The 25,754-nt window shown below is 45.1% G+C and overlaps 1 protein-coding gene across 8 annotated transcripts in view; it reads left to right on the top strand.

Moving 5' to 3' along the window:
• Window positions 1-25,754, top strand: part of LOC115590854 (epidermal growth factor receptor substrate 15-like 1) — an 87,026-nt gene that overhangs the window by 12,323 nt on the left and 48,949 nt on the right. For all 8 annotated transcript variants that reach the window (XM_030432319.1, XM_030432317.1, XM_030432321.1 and 5 more), the window contains exons 10-11: window positions 222-379; window positions 9,602-9,758. In XM_030432319.1, the coding sequence (XP_030288179.1) occupies window positions 222-379; window positions 9,602-9,758 (315 nt within the window). The remainder of the gene's footprint in view (window positions 1-221; window positions 380-9,601; window positions 9,759-25,754) is intronic.

Consider the following 25,754-nt stretch of genomic DNA (forward strand, 5'->3'; position numbering starts at 1 on the left):
TTAACCCCTGTGCTCCACCTCCATGGTCCAAGGATTAGCATCTTGTACCACCAAAGTATCTCGAATGTCTTTCATTCTTGTTTTGTTTGTTTTGAGCGTGCAACAGTAGCCTATGCATCCAATCACGTGCAGTTGCCATCAACACTTCTGCATCTCTTGATTTGAGGTTACAATCTTTATGGATTTAATGGTTGCAACATCTTCATCCCTCTCTGTCTCAGCATTCATTGACGTGGGTGGTTCCAGTCTCAGACCGTGGTCGCTATGACGACATCTTCCTGAAGACAGATGCTGATCTGGACGGTTTTGTCAGCGGCCATGAAGTGAAGGACATCTTCATGCAGTCTGGACTGACTCAGAACCTCCTTGCCCATATATGGTAGGGACTTATGCTTCATGCCTTACTGCCCTATGCCTTAAAGTCCGTGTAAAGCAAATTCAGCCATTTTCTTCTAAACACATTAAATAGGTCATAAATATATTTCCTTAAAGCATGTAAAAAGCCATTCAACCATTTAGATTTAATATTGGAGTTAGGCTTCACAAACTGTGTTTCAAAATTTCTGTGTTCAGGATTTAATGGGCGGGTCAGAAATCATGGCCGTGTTACGTAACGCGGCATTATAAGTACGTTCAGCCCCTAGCTTAGGAGGTTTTTCCGCTCGCTCTCAAGTCTCGGCTAGCATCTCTTACAATAGTTTGCAGCTAGCTAACCAGTCAACCAGTCAGCTAACCAGTCATGTCTCCTCCACGTTGCTCGTACATCTTTCCTGGATGCTACAGTGTGCAGGGTAATGCGCCGTTTGCATATTTAAGTTTCCTACGGACTACAACATAATGACACGATGCATCGATTTTGTCAAGAGGAGCTACTGTGGAGAGTTCAAAGTCACCACCAACACCCGTCTCTGCAGTGTCCATTTTACCCCGATAGTTAAAGTAACTGTCACCAGGTAAAGTCTGAATATCTGGAGAGTCCGTTGACGCTGGTCAGTGGGACCGAACCGGCCCTCGCGTCCCCGGGCTTGCATCCTCCTGTCCCGCCGACAGTGCATGTTCTCATCTCCGCCGCCGGCATTATGTGCCCGCCTGCGACCGTCCCGCCGACAACAGGTCTCTCATCCGGCATTACGTGCCCGCCAGCGAGTGTAAGTAGAGTTTAGATTCTCTGCCCGAGCCCGACCCTGACGGAGAAAAAACACCAAGGAGGATATTGACGGGAAATACTGGCCCGACCCACTAGGGTGGAAGCATCACAGTTGATGTCCGGTGTCCTTCTGGTCCTGACAGAGGAGTCCCCCAACTGAGTATCTGGGTCCCCATCTCCCCTGATAGCCAGGATTCTCTCCACCCCCTCAATCCTCAGAGCACAACAGTGTCTGGATGAGGGCTTCACTGTGGGCATACCAAGCAGATCTTTTCACAGTTGGCATCACAATGTCCAGCACCTCCTTCCTCTGGGATTTGAGGCAGTCCAGCTGAAACAGGATGTGCCTAGGCCCTTCAATCCAGGAGTGATTGACCCTCACTTTGAACCAACATGGATAGTACACTCCAATGATAAATTCCACAATGAATCGCAGATTCTTCAGGTTCTTTCCTTTAAGTCCGTGCTTTGACACCCAGAGCCTGAGAAGTCTGTTCGCTGTGGTGAGCCAACGGCTGTGGTTCACTGGTCCTATCTCCAACAGAGCTATCCTTGCAGGAAGCACTCCATCCCTGACTGCACAGACAATTTTATACCCATAGTGTTGATCAGTTGAGAGATCTTGAATGACCTTGTCAGACAGCTTGATCAGTGGTGGGCCAACAGAGATCCGGGGGAAGTTTGGATTGATATCCAATTCTGTAACAGAATCAAGGAGTTTTCCTATTGTCCCAGATAATTTGTCGTCTGACAGAGTAGGGCCATCAAGGGCAACAATGAGATGGCGTAGAGGAAGTTCACCAGTGTGCAGGTTGCACACAACCAGACCAGCTTTCTCCCAATGTGCAGCTCCAGCTTGCGCATGACTCCAGCTTTCACACCAGTGTTGACATTCGTTGAGTCTCCTCCAATGGCCCATAAGGTCTTATCGAAACCCCGCTCGTTCAGCCAGACAAACAGGACCTTAGCAATATTCTCTGCATGTGACTCCTCTTTACTTGCTTTCTCTGGGGTGAAGTGGAACAGATAGTTGCTGCCTGGCTCACTAACAACACTATAGTGTTCTTCCTTGATCTTTGCAGGAAAAGACTGGACACTGCCCTCAGCCTCCATCATCACATTGGTCAGGTCAATCCGCCCATCAAAGAGGATACAGGAGATCCCACCTTCCTCCCTGCACTTTTCCTCAAACTCTTCTCCCAGCTCTCTCATCAACTTCTCCTGTGCTCTCTTGACCTTGTTCTTATCAATCACTTTACTTGTGTCGTCTTCTGTGATGATTCCCGCATCAATCAGGGCTGCAGTTGCTATGGCTGCAGTTGGCCTCAGCCCTATGCCATACCTTACACTAGCAAGGGCTATGTTTGGAATCTCCTCATAGTTTTTCTGTACCTTAACTGAAGCTGCAGGTTCAGGGTCAGTTTCAGGGACAAACTCATCTTCAGCACCACTTCTCTCCACTTCCAGATCCTCATCACCATCTGCTAAAAATCTCTCGATGTCCTTCTTGGCTGCCTTCTCTGCTGCTGCAGAACTTACCCCCTTGCTCCTTCTCCTTTCCTCTCCCTTCTTCTCCATCCCCTGTCTTTCCAATTTCTTCACCTGTCTCTTGTGCTCTGGCAGATCGGGGCCCCCCCATTTGGTGGGGACCTTTACTTCCAACCTTCTCTTTCTGGCCCTTGATGTAGGCAAGCTCCTTAACAGGAATCTTTTTCTCTCTGCTGCAGGAACAGTTAATGTGGGCTTGGTTGACACAGCCCTCACAGCCTTCTTCCTCACAATTGGTTATCTGACACTTGCAAGTCAAAATATCAAATAACTTGTCTAACTTGAGCATGAACCTCTCTTTTGCATCAAGTTTGCCCTTCCCAAGAGAAAACTTCACTGCCTGATTCCAGACGTCCTTGAGCTTGGACATGATGGTCACCTTTTCATTAATAACAGGTGGCTTGAAAAGAGCATTAGCTTTTCTCCACTGACCAGTCAGAGCAGGGTAGATGTCACCCACCAGCTGATCCACTGGGTAGTTCCTCTGGTCATCTTCACATTGTTCCCTCAAGTAGATGCCATACCTCAGGATATCCCTCACAGTTGGCAGTTCAGACACCAACAGCTCCTGGCCGTTGCCGACAAAAATACTCAAATGAGAGCTTGATTTTGTCCTTGTCTTAACATGAGCCATTTTACTACTGCATAACTCAACACAATATGAATTTAAACCCGGACTCATCTGCGCAAAGCTCAATTTCTACGACTGCGCGGACTCCGTGTACTCAGTGTCACGCAATTGACTGCTCGGTGACACCGTACGCTCGACTGTGAAACCTCAAACTTCCGCGGACAGTGCATGTGGAGTCCGCGTGGCTCACGGCACGCGCACAGTCCGCCCGACTATGTGGGAGCCTTAACTATCAGGTGGCTCTTATGAGGTAGAAGACTTTTTCCCTCCAGAATTTCCTCTAATCATATAAAATGTAATGTTTTACTTGATAAACCTCCTCAAAATAGTAATTGTCTTACCATTTCTGAGCTAGATGGTATCACAATTACAATTCAAATCATTCCAGAAGAATAGCAAAATAACCCGAAATTTAAAAATAATCAACTGCAAATTGATGTAGGTTAGGGTTATCAGAATTAAAAATTAAATTCAGGTTTGTCTTGTACACACTAAAATACATGATTTGAAGACCCCTCTTAATTGATTTAAATTTTTTTTTGAGTATGGCCCGCCCTACCGACCCACTATAGCTATGACAAGAAATTATATGTAGACTGGGGTTTTACGTCTGTGTGTAATGTAAAACATGGACCTGAAATGAGCGCCCTGAGGAATGGAACAGTGATTGGCTGGGGTTTGGCACAAGGTATTTTTCACCATCACCGATTGGTTAGTCTCCACCCGTGTTGGAAACTTCTCTCCACCGCTGCTAACACTACCTAAAACTTAAGGAAGCACCTACAGAGACAGCACGCACACACACAAAGCTTGTTGCTTAGGAACCGTCGAGCAACATGAATGTAACGAGTAATGTAACGAGTTATGTAACTAATTATTTTCTTCAGGGAGTAATCATGTAATATAAGGCATTACTATTTTTTAGAGTAATGTGTAATAAATTACTTTTTTGAGTAACAAGCCCCAACACTGGTTATCATTTTATGTGCACATGCAGCATACATTTCATAACTAAAGCTACTCAACAGCTAGTATTATCCCTCACAACTAATAAAAATTGGGCAGACGGAGTAATTAGGGAGCTTGTGGTAATAAAGTAACTATCAGAAATTAACTGTATGAAAGAAATATAGAAGGTAAGTACACGGAGGAGGCGCCACTCCCGCGCGTGGGCGTGGTTCCAGTGCCTCTATCTGACATGCCCCCAGCATTTTCACAGCAGAGAGAAGTGATTGTTCTATCATGATTTTGAGACCTTATTTTATATACTTTTTTAGATTTTTTTAATCTTTAAAATTTGGCTCAGTGGTCAATGACACGTTTCTGTTGTGTGACAAACTCATAACTCAAATTTATTGCTGCTTTACACGGACTTTAATATATGTTGTGGCTGCTAATATCACGACCAGGGCAAACACAACAAGGGTTTGGACTCAATAGTACGACAGACACAGGATGTAGGTCAAGCTTTAGTCTACTTGTAAAAAAGAGCAAACAAGTTCACTGATCAGCCAGGGCAGACAAACAGTTCCGACAGGGGGCAGGCAGGACAGAGAGTTCGGTACACGTGTAGGCAGTCAGCGGAGGTAAACAAACCAGGCAGGGATCAGGCAAGGCGAAGGGATCGGCAGGCGTGTAGTCAGTCAGCGGAGGCGAACAAAACAGGCAGGGATCAGGCAGAGGCAGGACTAGAGTAAACAGGCGGAGGTCGGTAACAATAATCACTAGAAGGCTTCTTGGAACGAAAGGCTGGGACGCTGTGCACGGGGGGGGCAAACAAGACGAACTGGCAACTACCAGAGGAAACACAGGACCTTAATATGCACACAAGCACACAACAGGTGAAGGTAATCAGGGCGGGGCCACAATCGGAGGAGGACGAAACCAAACAAGCAGGAAGGGGGGGAATCTGAAACGAGAGGAGAGGTAAGAACACCAGACAAAACTGGTGCAAAATATCACATGGGTCGAGACATAACAGCTAATTTATGCTGAATCAGCATTCAGAAAGGGTTATTCATTTGTGATAATGCCTTTATTAAAATGTGCAAGATTATTAGTTGAAGACATTGAAAAATTAACAAAAATGTTCAACCGCATGTGAAAAAGTACTGAAGTTAGCATGTTAAACCAGTTAACCCCTAGCCCAGCCCATCCCAGCCAATCTAGCTGACTATGGACGTAAGACGACTTACACAGTAAGACGACTGTGGACGTAATTGGGAAATCTTAGGGGGTCATCCAAAGGCCAATGAGTTGAAATCCTTTATTTAAAGGAGTTGTTGAACTGTTCAAGGTCAACAGGTATTTGTCACTATACAACACAGCTGTCCTTTTGACTTCATTGAGTAAACCCATGAGGGTGGAGCACTGTATGTATGACAAGAAAATAAAAGAACTCAAATTAAAATCAAACAAGCCGTTTGTTATAAAACATGCCTTAAATGCCATTAAATATTCTAATATGAGAAATGTTTGTCACAGAGAAACCCTGACAGGTACTTCCATGCAAAATGTTCTATTTCATCCTTACTGACCGCCAGAGGTGGTGCTTCAGCAATGAATGTCTCCATCTCGCGCATTCTCAGGTCGTGAGTTTATACCAACAAAGTCACCTGTGACTCCTGATGATACCGGCTAGCCTATATCTTCCGGTGACATCAGAGGATTGGTTCCTTTTCATCTTCTCGCTTCGCAGGTAGACGTACGTCAGTGAGCTCTAGCGAACTAAACTAGCCTTGCGACAACCTGTCGGAGCTGCAAGCTGCGAGCCCTCCAAGGGCTGTGACGAGCTGAGATGGGAGGTTTGTTGCGGTTTGCCGCTGACACCCTTCGGATCACCATCGGTTCGTCTCTACAACTGGCTGAGTATACCAGGCGTAGTGTTACTTTTCCTTTGGGTATCCATTTCTTTTGTTAAATAAGGTTGGTGAAGGCGTTGTACTCACTCCCTCTCCCGCGTTAGTGGTAAGCATTGCCCGCTTGAACTATTGTCCGTACAGCCGGTCAACCAATGGTGTACTGGCCTACTTAGTTGTATTTTGTGGCACCTGCGGTTGTGCCCATTTGCTTTTGGTTTTTGCGCAGCAAGCTGACCTTTGCTTGTGAAGGCAGTTCTCTCGCTCCCACTCCCAGCATAGGTGGGTGCTGTTGCCCTTGTAGTTAGCAGACGTTTTCTGCTAAGGCTCACTGTATTTGTTTGTGCGACACCTGTTGGTAAAGGCAGTGCATTTGCTCCCTCTCCCAGCATCTGTTGTCTTTCTCATTTTGATTGTATTAGAGCTGGCTGTCACCATGCTTGGTGACCACTCCTGCTCGGCCTGTCTGGCCTCTCTGCGGTCTGAAGATGGTCATGATATGTGTCCTCCGTACCTTGGCCTCGAAAACCTGAGGGAGGGGCTTTCGGAGGATCCGTGCATGAACTGTAGCTTCATGCCCCAGGCAGTGCGGGTTGCCAGACTGGCTGAGGCTGAACACCTGCTGGGCCATGTTCCGGAGCTGGACCAGTTGACCCCAGCCCAGCGATTCCTCCAGCTTAGCCTAGCCTACCTAAACGTCGAGCTGTTGAGACTGCGGCCGCCCCCTCCAGAAAGAGGGCAAGGAGTCTAAACTGGCCTCCAGGGTGGACCAGTTGACCGAGGAGCTAAACCATGTTAGGTCCCTCTTCCTGGCCATCCAGTCTGGGACTGGTGCAGGGGATGTGGGTGCTCCTGCTCCTCCTGCGGCCATGTTCGATCCAGAGGAGGATGTGCTCTCCATCGCGACTTCAGCCACTGAGTTTTCTGACTATGGGGCAGATGTGGTTCCCCAGGATGTTGCCTCCCACACCTCTAGGGCGAGCTCCTGCTCCTCAACCCGCAGTTGTGGCACTGGGCCCGAGGATAGCTCTGTGGAAGCCATCATTCGTATGGCCCTGGCCTGCCTGCAGTTAGATGTTCCGCAGGCTCAGCTGGCTCCTACCAGTGCTTTTTCAGGTGCGGTCCAGCCCCTGCCACCTTTACTGTGCCCCTTTATGGTGCCATCGAGCCAGTAGACCCCCTGTCACCACCCCGTGGTTCTATTCGACTTAGTTTCTTGTTGAAAAGAAAGACGGCGGACTCCGCCCTATCCTCGACTTGAGGGGACTCAAAAGGTACCTGAATGTCTTGAGGTTCCACATGCTCAGAACTGCAGAGGTTCTGTATACCATTGCCAGAGGGGAGTGGATTACTTCAATAGACCTGAAGGACGCTTACTTTCATGTCCCCATAGCACCACACCACAGACAATTTCTGCGGTTTGCCTTTCAGGGCCGCCATTTCCAGTACAGGGTGCTCCCGTTTGGCGTCTCCCTTTCTCCACGGGTGTTCACCAGGTGTGTGGTGGCAGTCCTCTCACCCCTGCAGTCGCGGGACATGAAGATCCTGCCGTATCTGGACGACTGGCTGGTCTGTGCGCCATCCCGGTTTCAGGTGACCTGGGACACGGCGATTCTCCTCTCCCATGTGGCCCAGCTTGGTCTCAGAGTGAACTTCCCAAAGAGCTACCTGATTCCTTCACAGAGTACACGCTTTCTGGGGGTGACTCTGGATGCCGTTTCCATGAAGGCCTGTCCATCACCTTGGCCTGTGGATGACATCCTCCGCCTCCTTCTCCTCTTTTGGGAGGGCCGCTGCTTGCACTATGTCCTGTATGCGCCCCTTCAGCAAGCTGACGGCTGTCGCCACTGTGGTTCCCTTAGGGTTGCTGTCACTACGTTCCCTTCAGAGGTGGCTGAACAGCTTCCACTTGGATGCCAAGTGGCACCAGCACAGGAAACTCAAGGTGTCATGGTGTTGCCTCCTTGCTCTGGCTCCATGGAGGGAGAGATAATTTCTCCTTCAGGGCATGCACATGGGCTCCATTGCAACCCGTCAGGAGACCATTACAACAGATGTATCCCATTCAGGATGGGACCACTCGGAGCATATCAATGTGCTGGAGCTACGGGCAGTTCACATGGCACTGCAGCGTTTTCTTCCGTTCCTGAGAGGTAGGCATGTGCTAGTACATTCAGACTACGTCTCAACCGCCTCTCACATAAACCACCAAGAGGGAACCAGGTCTGCACGGCTGTTGCAGGTGTCCGGGGACCTCCTGTTGTTGGCGGCCCCCCGCCTAGCCAGCATAAGGGCGATGTATATGCCTGGGGAACAGAACCGGGCTGCAGACTTCCTATCATGTTGCAAACCTCCACCGGGGGAGTGGCGGCTTCATCCAGAGGTGGTGCTCAATATCTTGGACGTCTTCGGCAGGGCAGAGGTGGATCTCTTTGCCAGAGAGGAGTCGACCCATTGCCCCCCCTCCTTGACAGAGGAGGCCAGCCCTTCGGGCCAGGATGCTCTCACCCTCGTTTGGCCAGAGGGTCTTCTCAATGCCTTTCCACTAACCCCTCTGATTCCTCAAATACTGCATTCTGCAATACTACTCCTAAGAAAGGCTGTGCTCTCTCCAAACAGCGACTGTCACATTGGATTGTGGATGTCATCACCTCAGCGTATAAACACAGTGGGCGCCCCCTGCCATCCGGGGTGAGGTGCCACTCTACTAGGGCTGTCTCTACATCATGGGCAGCTCTGTGTGGCGTGCCCCTTGGGGACATCTGTGATGTGGCATCGTGGGCATCACCAACTACCTTCTCCAGATTCTATCGGGTGAATGTGGCCACTCCCCACCCACTGGGTGTGGCCCTGTTGCCCACCTCTACTGCTTCCTCTCACTGAGGTATGTATTGGCGTTCCTCGTGACTTTGTTGTTATGGGTCATCCAGTGCTGAAGCACCACCTCTGGCAGTCAGTAAGGATGAAATAGAACGAAAGTTACGTATGTAACTACGGTTCTATGAATCCTGGATGACCGCTAGAGCGTTCTGTCACTCCGAATCCTTGTGGCTTTGCGAGAAGAATCATCATTTAGGACAAATGCCACTCATTCCAAGTGCAGTTACCAGCTTGTCAAGTGGCAGTTCTTCACGTAACAGAGACCAGACAATCTATATGTTTTACCAAAGTGGCTAGATTGACTGCTTCCATCTCAGTTCTCCTGCACATCCTGTCACAGTGTTCATGTTGCCTTGGGGACGTTGTGAAACTCATGTTGTTCTTTTTCCTTACTCAGAAGGACAGTGTTCTTTTTTATGTAGAAACATTTTGATTTAGGGATGTTCCTGGAAGCAAATGAGTGAAATAAAGTCAAACACATTTGAATAATCAAATTTGGATAGGGTTTGATTTCATACTGTGTGTTCTTCCCTGCAGGGCTCTGGCAGACACCAGGCAGATTGGTAAATTGACCAGGGAGCAGTTTGCCCTCGCCATGCATCTCATCCAGCAGAAGGTCAGCAAAGGCATCGACCCTCCACAGACCCTGACGGCTGACATGATCCCCCCATCTGAGAGAGGCACTCCTGTACCAGTAGGTCCCACCCCACATACACGAAGTGCATGTTTAGTACAGCTCAGTGATATGTATGAGTGTATCTCATGGGTTTCTTTTTCATAGCATTCGTTTCGTGTCTCACGTGCTCTGGGTTGCTGTTCGGTCTTTAGCACAGCTCAAACTTGGCAGTGAGCTAGGAGCAATTCTAGTTAATTGCCCCAGGCTGGAGGTTAGAGTAGCAGTCATCGGTGCTAGCCAGAGAGCTGCAGAGAGTAGCAATACCCAAGTCTTTGAAGTATTAGCCCATGGAGTAGCAATACTCAGAAGGACAGTGTTCTTTTTTATGTAGAAAAATTTTGATTTAGGGATGTTCCTGGAAGCAAATCAGTGAAATAAAGTCAAACGCATTTGAATAATCAAATTTGGATAGGGTTTGACTAACGTTGACACAAACCACACTGAGCAACATCATTGTTTCCCTGTAGCAAAGAGAGAAATGTAGAAAATTTTTCGCAAACTCACTAGCCAAGCAGTAGCAGTACTACACTTTATACCACACCTCCCTGCTTCACAGCTAAGGTACACGCATAAAGCTAACGGTACACAGCCGCCTGTAGCTGTTTACACAACTTGGCTAACGAGGCTAATTAGCTAGCACAACTGAAGAGCGCTTACAATGGCTTCCCCACAAATACCGCCGGCCCCTACTATGCAAGCCTGCCTATGCACTAAAAACATATCACAATGGAACACTCACCCGATGTGTGCGACCTGTCTGGGTGTGCAACACACTCGGGCAACTCTAGCCTCACCTGGCGAGTGCATCCTCTAGATGGGGTGGTCAGTGGGTCCGATGGCAACTCGTTGTGGTTAATCACAGATGATGACAAGGATCATGACTCCTCGTTGACGTCATTGAGTCAGGCTGCAAAGCCTGTGGCTGCAGACAGGACAGTTCCAGCTTCACTGGATTTAGACATTCAGGAGGTGTGTAAACGCATGGCTGCAAAGCTGAACATCTCATGGCCTGCTGTGCAAGTGGAGACAACCAGGTCTAGCTATAATGGAAAGAGACTGCCCAGGATGAAGAAGACAGGAAAACAGCTGCTTCCCGTCTTCCCAGAAGTCCTGAATGAGCTGGTCGCTAAGCGGAGAGCCAAGCCATACAGAGACAAGAACCCTATCCCAAGAGGCTTTCTTCTTGACTGCCACAGGATGAATGCACACGGGCTGCGTCAGATACCGCAGGTCATGCAGGTCGTGGCGTCTCATCTTCACCCCATCGCCACAGTATCGGCTTCAGGGGTCTCCCTGCCTCCCAAAGTCAACCACTTTCAGTCCGGTCTGATGGACAAGAGCTACACGGTGGCCACCCTCACTGTTCGAGCCATGAATGTGTCCCTGCTCCTTTTGGCCTATGAGGCAGAATAGGAGGAAGAGATGAAAGCAAGTTGTGGCAAGAGATCTGCATAGTCACTGACCACTGCCTTTACCTCCATAAAGTTGTAGTCCAGGTCACAGGCAGACCAATGGGTTTGATGGTCCTACAGGAGAGAGCCAGGTGGTTAAACCTCACCAACCTTGCTACGAGAGATAAAGAAGATCTCCTGGATACACCAGTTTGCACAGGTTTTATTCAAGATACTTCATTATACCAAAGAAAGGGGGGCGAGTCATTTTAGACCTCAAGGCCTTGAACAGATATCTCAGAAAGTACAAATTCAGATTGTTCATGTATCACTTCTGTGTTTCGTGTGCCCGGGCGATTGGTTCATGTCAGTCGACCTGAAAGATGCACATTTCCACATTTCCATATACCCTTCATACAGGAAGTACCTACAATTTACCTATCAGGGGGTTTCCTATGAATATCTGGTTCTCCCTCAGCTAGCCTCTCACTCAGCCCAAGGGTGTTGCACAGAGGCAGCATTAACCCCCCGTGAGGGAGAGGGACATACGTGTGGCAACCTACATAGAGGACTGGTCCATAGCAGCTTCTTCGCAGCTGGAGACAACGGTTCACACAAAAACACTTAAAGACACCATGTTTCAGAATAAATGGGAAAAATTGCATAGATCTGCGGTGTCACAGGCACTGCATTCTCAGAGTGTCTGTGACATGTGCTGCAGGCTTTCTGACTCAGGAAGTAATACCCACCAGGAGATTGGTCTCAACAGATGTGTCCCTGACAGGCTGGGGAGGGACCTATGAAGGCAGGTCAGAGAATGGCAGGTGGAACATCCCACCACACTGTATTCACATAAATTGAGGTAAATTGAGAACTGAGGGCTATGGGTCTGGTCCTACGACACTTTCTTCCTTTTCTGGAGGTCCACCATGTATTCATCCGGTTAGACAACGCTAAAGTGGGGGCATTAATAGCTCCACAGAGGACAGGAAAGCCCTGGTTTGCAGACATGGTACAGGTCGTGTGCGGTCAGACAGCTCCTCTACCAGCAGAGATCTGCTGACACAGGTGCGTGTCATTCCTTTTCAGTGCTCTGTATTGACAATCTTGTTATTTTTGCAGAGATTACTGGAAAAGGGCAGATCATTTTCTACCATAAATGTTTATTTGGCAGCTTTTTCATCTTGCCATGTGGGTTTTGATGGTCACACAGTGGGGCAACACCCGCTAGTGTGTCGGTCTATGAAGAGGGCACGGAGGAAGTTAGCCTCAGTAAGATCAATGACACCATCATGGGATCTGCCAACAGTCCTGGAGACTATCTCACAGGCAGCCTTTGAACCCCCGGAACAGGTGGATATGAATACGATGTCCTTGAAGAATGCATTACTAGCCCTTTTTAGATAGAAAAGGTGGCACATTTGCTCCAAGGTAAGGGCGGCAACATTGCCACCCTGTCTTTCTAAAACGGAGGCGTAATATTCCTCCTTTTCCAAAAGCTGCCTCTGGGGTAGGCGTAATCATGTGATGTGACGTGAAGCACAAAGTTAGGCTGTGAACAATGACAACGAATTTGTCTTCAAAATAAGAGCTTTACATTGCGGGGGTTGAGTTAGTGTTAGGGTTAGGGCTCATTAGCGGGGGGCTTTTAATTTTAAAGTAGCGACTGTTGCTCAGGGCTCGACAGTGCGACTGTTTTGCTCGCATTTGCGAGTTGATTATTTCCAGTGCGAAAAGAAAATTACATTCAGTCGCATCAGTGCGACTCCGACAAAACTGTAGTACATGCACCGTTTTGCTGTTTACGTGAGCACTGAGCAGTAAACACCCACATTTTTTTCTGCCGTTTATCCGCAGTTTTGCACAAACGCCTCACTACAGTTGCTCAGTTTCTCCGGCCGCTCTGTGTCTGCGCTCGCTGCAGCTGCCTCCTCTCCCCCTCCTTCTCCTGTTGCTGCTTCAAACATGACACCGGCTTAGGGACTGGCCGGCTGATGATTGGCTGTTCTGCCTTAAGTCCCGCCTCTCTTGCTGGGTTAGATTTTATTGTTCAGCTCGTACTGATGATGCGGGAACTACCGCAAAATACCCAATAATAGCTGGGCGTTTATTTGTTTCAATCACTTAACAGACCAGGTGTTTATTTGGGACAGGCGTTTAATTCTCTCCTCACAAAAATCCGGGATGAAAATGTCACAAACTTCTCCAGCTTCTCTGTGAATTCTCTGGCATCCTTCTGGGCACAACACGTGAAAAAGGCGAAGAAGAAAAACGTGCAGTGTCAGTGGTCACGTCTTCTTCCTTGATGTTTTTTCAAAATAGATTAGACTCGCAAGACAAGCATATATATAGTTTATTATTATTATTATTATTATTATTATTATGCATATTCTTGACTTTGAATGGGAACTGCTGTAAAGCATTTCTGTTTCTGATTCATATATTATGCAGTCAGTTGTCCATATTTTAAGTTAAATTAAATGAATCAAGACAGATGTCACATTTACATGTCAGGGTGTGGTTATTATAGGTGCCTTTAAGAAATGATCCAGGTATACTGATCCCTCCACTTTGGGATAATTACTGTAACAGATAGATATACTGTTTGTACAGTGCTTTCAGAAAATCAATCACCTGAAAAATGATAACATAATTATAGGAGTGAGAGAAATGATACATCTCAAAATATTAAATATGTTGTAATTTCAATTTTGAAATGTTAATACTTGTTATTACGCAAACCCCTATTACTTTTTGCCATCACTGCCAGATCATACTGATTTTGCAGGGACAGACTCTCCAAACAATAAAATGGGAACAATTTCAGCTTATAAACAAGTCTTTTTTTTTCCAGAAAAACAGTTATTTTAATTTTTTTCGTGGCTGGGCCACTATAATTACACATGGGGCCAGTAAAACTTGAATCTACTGGCCAAGCGGGCCAGGAAGAAAAAAATGTTATGTTGGACACTGGGAGGCAGCCGGGGCACTGTAGCTGTGAAGCTTTAAGACCTCCACACGAAGCAGCCTGGCCGTGTCCACATCAGAGGACCTGATGTGCATCATCCTCGAGGGGCCTCCACTGGAGAGCTATGACCCAAGTCCAGCCGTAGAGAGGTGGCTTAGCTGCAAGCGGGTCAGGAGACCAGACTATGTTGACTGCTGGAGCAGGGACATTCTTCCAGTTTAAAAGAGCCAGTTATAACATTAAACATTTGTCTACAGGGTTAGGATTAGGCTAAATAAGTACTTTATTTGTTTGAAAATGACGTTTTTACCAAAATTGCTGAATTTTCATTGTGCTACTAAAAAATGTTGTGTGCTACTAAATTTTTCAGCATGGTAGCACAGTGCTACTTGGAAAAAAGCTTAGCGTCAAGCCCTGTTGCTAGCTTGCCGCTATAACAACAAGCGGACAACGAAGACCGCTACAGAGATCCAGGAGACGCTAGCATCTCCTGGATCACAGCAGCTGTCCAGTTGCCCACCGAATGTCTGCGGAGACAAGTGATGGACTGACTGCTCTGATCAAATGTTTCTTGGTTTTAAAACTCCCCAGCTGTGGGTCGCACAACAGTGCAGGTCATCAACACCTCTGACCATCTTATGCAGGAGCCGGCACATTGACGCCTCAGATTTAGATAGCAGGCGTGGCGGAAATAAGTGTACCCTCCGAGGCGGCAAATCGGTAGACTAAAACAGACCCCCAAATTGCGGTCCTCTGTCTAAAACCGCCGACCTAGCCACCAAAAGAACGGGCAAAATGGGCGGCTTGCTGGCCTGTCTAAAAATGGCTACTGGCAACTGCTAAGAGGATGGGGGTATTGCACGCTTTGTCTGTGAATAAGACTTGCATGAATGTTGCTCCTGATGGTTTGAGTGTGCAACTACGTCCTAACCCAGCTTTTATTTTCCTAAAGTGGTGGGTCCCTGCATACGTATAGAGCAGAAAGCTTTCAACCCTTTGCCATTTACTTCTGGCTCTGCGGATATGTGTGGGCAGCACACCAAATTTTAGATGATCTGATAAGATGTTTGTGTCCTGGGCTAAACTTCATAAAGGAAGACTATTCTGAAAACAGGTTGTCCCAATAGATAGTGGGGGCCATTGCACTTGCTTACACTAGTGGAGGCTCACAACCTCAAGCAGGTCTGTATGCACACTCTACTAGAGGACTGGCATCATTCTGGGCTGTTTGTGCAGCAGTCAGCTGGTCTTTACCTCTGACATTTGCTTAGTTCTACACCCTCCTTAGCTCCCACAGTGCTGAGTGTAGATGTATCTGGAAACAGGGATTATTCACCAGAATAAGTTTACTGTCAGGGCTGGTTCCGGTAATGAGCTCTTAAACAATCCGGAAGTAAGTATATCCCATAGTGAGACACTCACACATGCTATTTAGTAGGGCTGCACGAAAAATCGTTAAAAAATCGCAATCTCGATTCACACATACACGTGATCTCATTTCCACACATAGCGATTCTGAATCATTTTATATCTAGAGCTGAATCACAAACAAATGCTCCCATTTTCCTCCCGGATTTTTTGAAGCGCCCCCAAATGCAGCACTTGATTCAGTGGAGGAAGCCCGCCTGCAGTTGAGTGTTTGGAAGGAGTGAGTGAGAAGCCGTTTTTTAGACGGGGCAGCAAGCCCCCAATCTGCGCGTCCTTTTGGCGGCCAGGTCCGCGGTTTTAGACAGAGGGCGGCAAATTGAGGGTCTGTTTTGGTTTGCCGATTTGCCACCTCGGAGGGTACACTTATTTCCACCTCGCCTGCTAGATGGGCAATTGGACAGCCGCTGAGATCCGGGAGATGCTAGCGTCTCCTGGATCTCTAGCTTGTTGTTGTAGCGCAAGCTAGGATCGCTACTTTCAAATTAAAAGCCCCCCGCTGAGAACCCTGTTCTTAACTTCAATTCGGTGCAATTTAAAGCTCTTATTTTGAAGACAAATTTGTTGTCAATTGTTCACAGCCCAACTTCAGGCTTCACGTCACGTCACATGTTTACGCTGACCCCAGAGGCAGCTTTTGGAAAAGGAGGAATATTACGCCTCCGTTTTAGAAAGCCGATCACAGCAGCTATCACATATCACCTAGCCAAGGATACAGCCCCAATAAACACTGTACAACATGAGGGATAAAAGGATGCACTCTCATCTTGGAGACAAATTTTTTTTTTTTACTTTTGTAAAAATCATTTCTCATCCAGTGATAGAACTTCAACAAAACAAAAAAAAGCATTGCTTTGGCAGAGGCATAGTAGTATGCCTCTGCCATACTACAATGTTTTGTTGTTTTTTTTTGTTCAAGTTCATCAGTGCAATAAACATTTTGTGAAAAAAATCGTGCCAGAGAATCGTGATCTCAATTCTAAGCAAAAAAAATTGTGATTCACATTTTTCCAGAATCGTGCAGCCCTACTATTTAGAGAACCGGGGTAAGTGCAAATAACCTAAAGTTCATGAATGGCTAGTCCACTGATCACATCTCAATTCCTGGCCTCTCCTGTACACATCGATGATGGTCAAAATGGTCAGGCGAGCTCCCTGAATCATAACTCCCTGTTATCTGTGTGTCAGTGTGTGCATGAACAGAAGATTGCGAGGCAAATTGTAAAGCCCTACAGATGGGTATGTCTGGATGCGCATATCAGATCTCAGTCTTTTCTAACACATGCAGTGTGACGACATCAAATCCAGAGTGAGGGAAGTAAATCCCTGTTGCTGTTGGCAGTAGTAACAGTCTGTCAATCAATCTTTCTGACAGTCGCGCTAAAATATGAGCTTTATTATTGATGCAGGATATATATCAGCCTTTACATCAGCCAGAAAAATAATTGGCCCAAAAAAGGAGAAGAAGAGGTGCAGTACACTTTTGCCAAGCTCATGTTGTGTGTAGGGATGTCCCGATCAGGTTTTTTTTACCCCGATCCCAATCCGAGTCCTTTAATATTTAGTATCTGCCGATACCGAGTCCCGATCCGATACTTAGCCTTAACTAATATTTTCCTGGATAATACAGCTGCATTAAGAAAAAAGGCATCAGGGGGCGCTAGAGAGCTCGAGCAAGATGGCAGCATAGCGTGGCGGCTCCATACAATTTCGCACATAAAACAGCCCCAGACATCTACAAACCTGGTCAACTACATGGTATAAACTATGCCTAAACCCCCAGCAGCAAAGGAGTGTGTCATCTTCTCGAACGCTCGCAAAACAAGCTCAGGAAACGCGAAGACAACATCTCAGGTCAAAATAAACAACCAACTGGGGGAGCTGACGAACTCTATCACGGTGATGGAGAATAATCTAGGTGAAATTAAACGAGATGTAATGGCTAATGAACAACGAATCGAGGAGGCTGAAGCCCGCATAGCCGCCACGGAGGACACGTTGGACAAGACCGAGAGGGCTCTGGATAAAGCAACAAAGCGGCTCACATACCTGGAAGAAAAGACAGAGGACTTGGAAAACCGCGGGAGGAGGAAAAATATCCCGCTGTTTGGATCTCAAGGAGGGAGCCGAGGGTACGCGTCCTCTTTTGGACTTTATAAACGTTATGCCGCCCCAGTGGCTGGGCACTGAACCCGACCGAGCACTAACTAACACGTACCCTGGCCCCAGCAGTTCCCAACCAGAACCGAGCCGTGCTTCTTCGCTTCCTCAACTACCAAGATAAAGAATTTGTCCTACGCTCTGCAAGACAACGGGACATTACACACGATGGATCCAAACTCGCATTCGTCCAGGATTTTTCAGTGGAGACGATCAGACGAAGACGGGAGTTCAACGCCATAAGAAAGCTGTTTGCTGACATGGGGACCTTCCGAGGATTTCACCTCCAATCGTGCAGGCTGAGAGTGCTACACAACGGGAAGATCCAGATGTTCTCCTCCCCACAGGAGGCTGAGGAATTCTACCGCAAGGTCTCCGCCAAATAGCCTACACAAGACCAGGTTTGAAGTGCTTCTCATTCATGGAGAGGGGTGAGTGCACTAACTTATGTGCAGGGAAATTGTCTCATCACCAGACTTGGTGGTGGTCACTTAAGCCAATCTGCTCGAAAACAGTGGGAAATATGAACAATTAACAGCAGACACATGCCAAATAGACAGTTCAAAACTTCTGTTTTATTTTTTAATTTTTATTCTATTTTATTTATTTATTTTCTGTGAATACTTGCTGTCCCTTGTGTGTGACTGTCGCTTTATTTTCGATGGGTGATATCCTACTTTTTTAGTATAAAAAACAGAAGAGAGCAATGGTACCAAGATGGGTTGCGAGCAGCAGGTGTATAGGCTCTACGAACCCTGTAATTAATCCAAATTTGTTTCAAGTTGTGTTTTAAATAGTACTAATTGCTGAATACTTTGGTTTTTACATATTTGAAAATATGTTATTTTTTCTATGCTACTATTATTGTTTATCCAGATACAAATATTTGTTTTTAATTTTTTACCTGCATGCCTGCTGTTAACCCTCTGGCCTTGTTCGTTTTTACTACCCTCTCAGCTTGTTCGTGGCCAAAAATGGCCACCAACAGATTGAGTCTGTAATTTTTGGGATTTTGTATGTTTTTTGCTGCTTTTACTGCATAAAAAGTTTAATTAATATCAGTTCTTGTCATAAGTGCAAAAAATTAATTCATTTTAAATTTTTTAACCCCTCAAATGCCAATTTGTTTGCACAATGCGCTTGTTGGAAAACTACCACAACAATGATCACAGCCTATCTTCTCAGTGCTACCGGTTTATCTTGTATTATCAATAACACAGTCTGAGATATGTAACTGATTAACAACAACATTGATTATTATGCATTGTTATTTTTGTGCAGGGAAGGCAAAGTAGATAAAACTCCCTCTCAGCTTGTTCGTGGCCAAAAGTGTCCACCTCTTGTTTACATTTCCAAAATGCTATAAAACTAATATATATATTTAAAAAATTCCAATTTTTTTAACCAGTTTTTTAAATTTGCATCAGTCCTTGTCATGAAAACTAAAATTTCATTCAAATTCTGAATTTTAACCCTTTAAATGCCTATTAGATAACATACTGCTGATGATTTGTAAGGGAGAATAGCATTAAATCAGCATGTTTTTACAAAATAATACATGCTACCTGAATTATTCTTTAACCATCATTGCAGCTTAATGTGTGTCAATAATAAGCAGTATCAGTGATTTTTATGCTTCATTAGTTTTTTGTGCAGTGACAGATAAACATAAAAACTCCCTCTCAGCTTGTTCGTGGCCAAAAGTGTCCACCTCATGTTTGCATTTCTAAAATGCTATAAAACTAATACATATATAAAAAAAATTCCACTTTTTTTCCCCAGTTTTTTAAATTTGCATCAGTCCTGGTCATGAAAACTAAAATTTCATTCAAATTCAGAATTTTAACCCTTTAAATGCCTATCAGATAACATAATTCTGATGATTTATAAGGGAGAATAGCATTAAATCAGCATGTTTTTACAAAATAATAAATGCTACCTGAATTATTCTTTAACCATCATTGCAGCTAAATGGTTGTCAATAATAAGCAATATCAATGATTTTTATGCTTCATTAGTTTTTTGTGCAGTGGCAGAAAAAACATAAAAACTCCCTCTTAGCTTATGCATGGCCAAAAGTGTCCACCTCCTGTTTGCTTACAAAATGCTATATACAAACACTATATACTGAAAATATTTGCTTCTTTTTTTAAATTTGACATCAGTCCTGATCATGAAATCCAAAATTTTAATCAATTCCAGAATTTTAACTGGGTCGTTTTCCCATGTAAATCTCCATGCTCCAGGCATAGGAGGTTGCCACATCACAGGTGAACCAGATTTTAATGCCATACTTTGCAGGCTTGTTGGGGATATATTATGTCAGTGGTGTGCATGGGGGGTCGGGCAGTGGCCCAATTGTTGAAAAATGCACACTAAAGTGCCCTCTTGGGTGCCAAAATGCGTGCTAAAGTGCCCTCTTGGGAGCCAAAATGCACGCTGAAGCGCCCTCTTGGGAGCCAAAAAGTGCGTTAAAGTGCCCTCTTGGTTGGCAAAACACAACAAACTGCCCCCTTGGCTGGTTAAAACATGATAAACTGCCCTCTTGGGTGACAAAATCAGGCACTAAAGTGCCCTCTTCGGAGCCAAAATGCGCGCTAATGTGCCCTCTTCAGTCGCAAGAACGTGCTGTATGTGCCCTTTTTTTGCCTTTCGCCCCTGCCTTAAAAGGTCTGTGCACGCAACTGGTCGAAGTCCACAATGACCTGTGAATGCAACAAGCTGCTCGTCAACACACACACATCAACCCCTGGATTAAATAAGAGGGGGAGGCAAGCAACCCACTTTTCCCACAGGATGCGAAATGCAGCGAGTTTATCATTCCTGAAGCGTCCTGGGTGGGAGAGCCTGTCATCAAAGCAGATGTTAGCGCTGATCTGAGTGAAGCTGTAGAGGGGCATCGTGGCACAAAACGTGGCCCATCCTGTCTTGGCATCCCACATGCCACGTGTTGCTTCATGTCTTGAGCGGTAGACGCCAGCCAGAATCAGAATCCCAATGTAGACTCTCATCTCCGCTTCATCCACATTCTTCCAATCCTCACACCTTCGCCTTCCATGCAGGTTTGTGTTGGTGCACAGCAGCTGAATGATCTCCTCTGTAATAAAATGGTCAAAGGCAGACCTCAGGTTGCTGATATGGGCAACTGCATACAGGGTGGGCCCTGGGGTGAAACCAGTGGATACTGGATTGTGGTGCAGGGTCTCTTCAGCAGTGGGAAACCACATAATTTTCCCATGACGAGACATCCACTCACCCGCCAGCCCCTCTGTCTCTGCCATTAGCTGATCGACCTCCATCGCTGTGTCTGTACTGTCCTCTTCCCCTGAGGAAGAGGAACCAGGCACTGGCTGGAAGTCGTCATCAGTGGTGTTGCTGTCATCCACTGAGGAAGGTGTCCCAACATCTTCAGGAGAGGACGTGTCCTCATCTTGGGTAGAAGATGTCTCCTCCTCAACCGCAGAGGATTTCTCCCCATCTTTACTCTCTGAGCCCATCACATACTCAAGTGCTTCAGTCAGGGCATATGACCTTCTTGGCATCTTAGATGCCATCATCTAAAGAAGGATCTGGGAGCTGATAGGCTCACTTATAGCATTAGTACTGACTGCACCTGCAAAAACTCCAGGACAGATTTATAAACAGTGTCAGACTTTGTTTTTGTTTCCCCAGAAGCCAGAGGTCAAGATGACCTGTGATCCTTTTTTTTGGAGAGCAGCTATTTGAGTATGTAAAGGCTATTGTATAGTTGTGTGTGGCATTTTTTTTATGAAAAGATCAAAGTAACAGGTGTTTTCAACCTGTGCATCACAGCCAGGTTTGCCTTGGAAACTCAAAGCTCAATAACCTGTACCAAGAGAAATTCACCGAAACTTGTATGGTATGATACACTGTAATTTATGTCACTTTATCTTACTAATACTATTTTTTTTTTCATGCACAAACACACATCATTACCTGACATCCTTAGGATCACACCTATGTCAAAATTGTGTCATTCATTTGCTCCATTGGAGTGCAGGAAGCCATCATACACCCCTAGTGGAAACTAAGAATATTAACTGAAATTGCTCCCTTGCCCAAAAATGGACAAATGACACAATCTGGTAAAAAACATTAAAAACTAAAATTTTCAAGTGTTGAGTTTAGAATGAAAGCCATTTTACCTAAATTATATGATTTTATACTGTAAATCACAAGGAATTAAAAAATGTGGTTTTCATGGGTTTCAATTGGCCAAAAGTGTCCACGATAGAGCCATAAGGTACAATTGTAGATACACAGTATAATATTGACATAATTAAAGAGCAGGTTTTGAAAATTGAAAGATCAGCCAAAAATCCAGACCCTTGGGAAATATCATTCCATATGCATTAACACAGCTAAAATGATCAACAAAAAGGAAGTGAGGTGGACACAAATGGCCAGCATAGAGTCCAGAGGGTTAAGGGTGAAGTACCACCTAAGAAAGCTAAGCTTAAACTCTTCTCTTGCCTATTTTCCGGCACAGAAATAACGCTTTTTTCAAACAAGATGTGTGTTGTTGACGGATAATTGTTACCTGTCGGTTAACTTGAGGGTGTTACTTGTTCCAGTGGGGTTGCCTTGTCGTTTGGGGACTAGGCTAAGGGAGGCGGGGAGGGGGTGAGTAGAGGGGGCCCCTCATGCTCTACTCATGTTACACTTTTTGTTTCTTTTTTATTAGCTCGTCAGTCTTGTATTGTTTTTCCTTTTCCTTTTAATGCATCATGGTCACATGAAACCAATATGACATGCAGAACTCTATATGTCGAGTACACTTAATGTAACAACTTTCATCCAATTAAGTGAAAAAGAGTTCTTACATTCTTAAAGAAGGAAAAAGTAGACATAGCTTTCCTTCAGGAAACCCATTTGTCCAATGAGGAGCACAAAAAACTTAAGAGAGATTGGGTCGGACAGGCTTATTTCTCTAGTTTTACCAGCAATAAAAGGGGAACAGTAATACTCATTCATAAAAAATTGCCTTTCATATTTAAGGAGCAATATAGTGACTTTGAGGGCAGATGCATACTAATTCGGGGGATGCTATATGGGCAAGAACTGACACTGCTGAATGTATATGCACCAAACGAGGATGACCCTAAATTCACGATGGATATGATCACCTTATTCAATCAATATAACACAGACTTTGGAATAGTTGCCGGAGATTTCAATTGTCATATGGATAGTAACTTAGACAAATCCTCAACCACTCTGTCTAACCACAACGCTTCTAAGACTCTGAGGTTAGCCTCGGCGGATGTAGGTCTGGTCGATGTCTGGAGAGAACTTAATCCTACAAGGAAAGACTACACTTTCTACTCAGCTAGACACAAATCGTTCTCCCGATTAGATTTATTTTTTCTACCCCAGGATCATCTCTCATCTACAGTTTCATGTGATATAGGGCCCATCCTTATATCAGACCACTCACCAGTTTACCTGCGAGTATCCCTCCCTCAGCAAACGAATCAAACCAAACATTGGAGATTTAATGCCTCACTCCTCACAGACTTTGAAGCTTGTAACAATATCAGAAAATGGTTAGAGCAGTATAGACAGGATAATGCGTCCTCCCCCGTTACTCCGGCAGTGATGTGGGACGCAGCTAAAGCGGTAATTAGGGGACAGTTGACTTCTTACACATCTGCAAAAAAAAAATCTATTGTTAAACAAACAGAACAACTTAAGAAAGAGCTAATCTTTTTGGAACAATGTCATAAACAATCTCCCACAGAGGAAAACTTGAGAAAATTAAACGCAACCAGAACTAATCTCAATCTCATTCAAACAGAGCATATCAAAAAACTTCTGTTCTTTACCAGACAGCGATATCATGAATATGGTAACAAGCCAAGTAGACTTCTAGCCTATCAACTAAAAAAAGAACGTGCCGAAAACACAATAAAGTGTACACGTAATGCGGCAGGCCAGTTGAAATATGACATACAATCAATTAAGTCCTCATTTCTTGATTTTTATGCACAGCTCTATGCGTCAGAGAATCCCTCCGAAACGGATATTCATAGATTTGTGGAAAAAATATCCTTACCCTCTATCTCAGAGGATGAAAAGGAGCAGCTGAGTGCTCCATTCACCTCGGAGGAGGTGTTGCAAGCAATCAAGTCAATGCCCTCTGGAAAAACTCCAGGCTTAGACGGATACACAGTAGAATTTTATAAGGCTTTTTGGGTGCAAGTCGAGCCACTTCTTATGCCTATGCTCACAGACTTTTTTGAAAATGGCGCTCTTCCTGACACTATGAAGACAGCAATAATTTCATTAATACACAAGAAGGATAAAGATGCTGCTGAATGCGCATCATTTCGCCCAATTTCATTACTTCCAGTTGACTTTAAGATATTATCAAAATTAATTGCGCGCAGGCTGGAAGACCTGTTGCCCCGGATCATTAATCCTGACCAGACTGGCTTCGTGAAGGCACGTTATGCATCTGATAATATCCGGAGTCTACTAAATATAATCGACCACTCGGCCCTACACAACAGAACAGCCCTATTACTTACACTCGACGCTGAAAAAGCGTTCGACAGGGTCGAGTTGTCATATCTGTTTGCTGTTCTGGAGAAATTTAATCTTGGTGAAAAATTTATTCGGTGGGTCAGAACTATGTACAGCAAACCACAAGCCCAAATATGTATAAATGGTACCCTCACTGAAAAATTCAAGTTGTCTAGAGGCTGCCGGCAGGGGTGTCCTTTATCTCCATTTTTATTTAACTTGGCAGTTGAACCACTCGCAGAAGCCATACGGGCTAACGAGGAGATTGCTGGTATCGATATCGGGAGAACAAAGAACAAAATTTCACTATGCGGGTGATATAATCCTATACTTAACCAGCCCTGAGCGATCAATCCCAGCATTATTAGACCTTATTACCAAATTTGGATTAATATCGGGCCATAAAATCAATATGACAAAATCCAATGCCTTATTAATTAATTCATCAGTCTCTGATAGACTTAGGGCCATTTCACCGTTCACTTGGGCTCAGAACAGCTTCAAATATTTTGGGGTAAATGTGGCTCCAAAACTTAAAGATCTTTACCTTATAAATTACATCCCATTGCTTAAAAAGGTTAAGGAAGAATTAGAACACTGGAAAATGCTCCCCATCTCATTTCTCGGACGAATTAATGTAATTAAAATGAATATCCTGCCCCGTTTTAGCTATCTATTTCAGTCACTGCCCTGTTACTTGGACAAAACATTCTTTAAATCTATAAACAAAATGTTGACCTCTTTTATCTGGAAAAACTCTGCACCAAGAATAGCTTTTAAAACTTTAATAAAATCTAGAGAGAAGGGAGGACTGGCATTACCAGACTTACAAATGTACTATTGGGCCGCCCAGACTAAGGGCCTGATTAGCTGGGTGCAAAGACGTAACAATGCACACTGGATAGATATAGAAGAAGAACTCTGTACTCCTATGCCCACAACCTTGCTACCATTCATTAATAACATAAATGCACTAAATCAACTAACAAAAACATATGTAGTTTACAACACTCTTCGGGCTTGGCAAGATATAAGTTTTGTGGGTTAAGATAGTTTTGTGGGAATTTTGGCAAGATCTCCAGGCTTTCCCCTTTATCCCCCAACCCAGATCTGCCACCATCTATTGGTAGTTCCTTGTTTGCAAAGTGGAGAGAAAATGGTATACATCAATTCCAACATTTGTTAGCCGGGGACACACTCAAGTCCTTTGCAGACTTAATGTCGGAATATGACATTCCAAAACAGGACTTTTATAAATACTTACAAATTCGCCATCTAATAAACACCCTGAAAAGGGAAAAACGCCTGTCTTTGGGGCTGACAAATCTCGAGGAGATCTTGGTGAAGTCCACATCATTGAAGGGAAGGATCTCTGTAATTTATGTTGCTTTGTTGGACCATTATAGCTCTTCCTTGACCCCACTTAGGAACATATGGCAGAAGGATATGGGGCGTGCTTTTGATGAAGACCAGTGGAATACTATATGTCAGAATGTTTTTTCCTCACTGTTCTGTAACAAAATA

The sequence above is a fragment of the Sparus aurata genome, chromosome 11 (assembly GCF_900880675.1).
Source record: "Sparus aurata chromosome 11, fSpaAur1.1, whole genome shotgun sequence".
Taxonomy (NCBI): domain Eukaryota; kingdom Metazoa; phylum Chordata; class Actinopteri; order Spariformes; family Sparidae; genus Sparus; species Sparus aurata.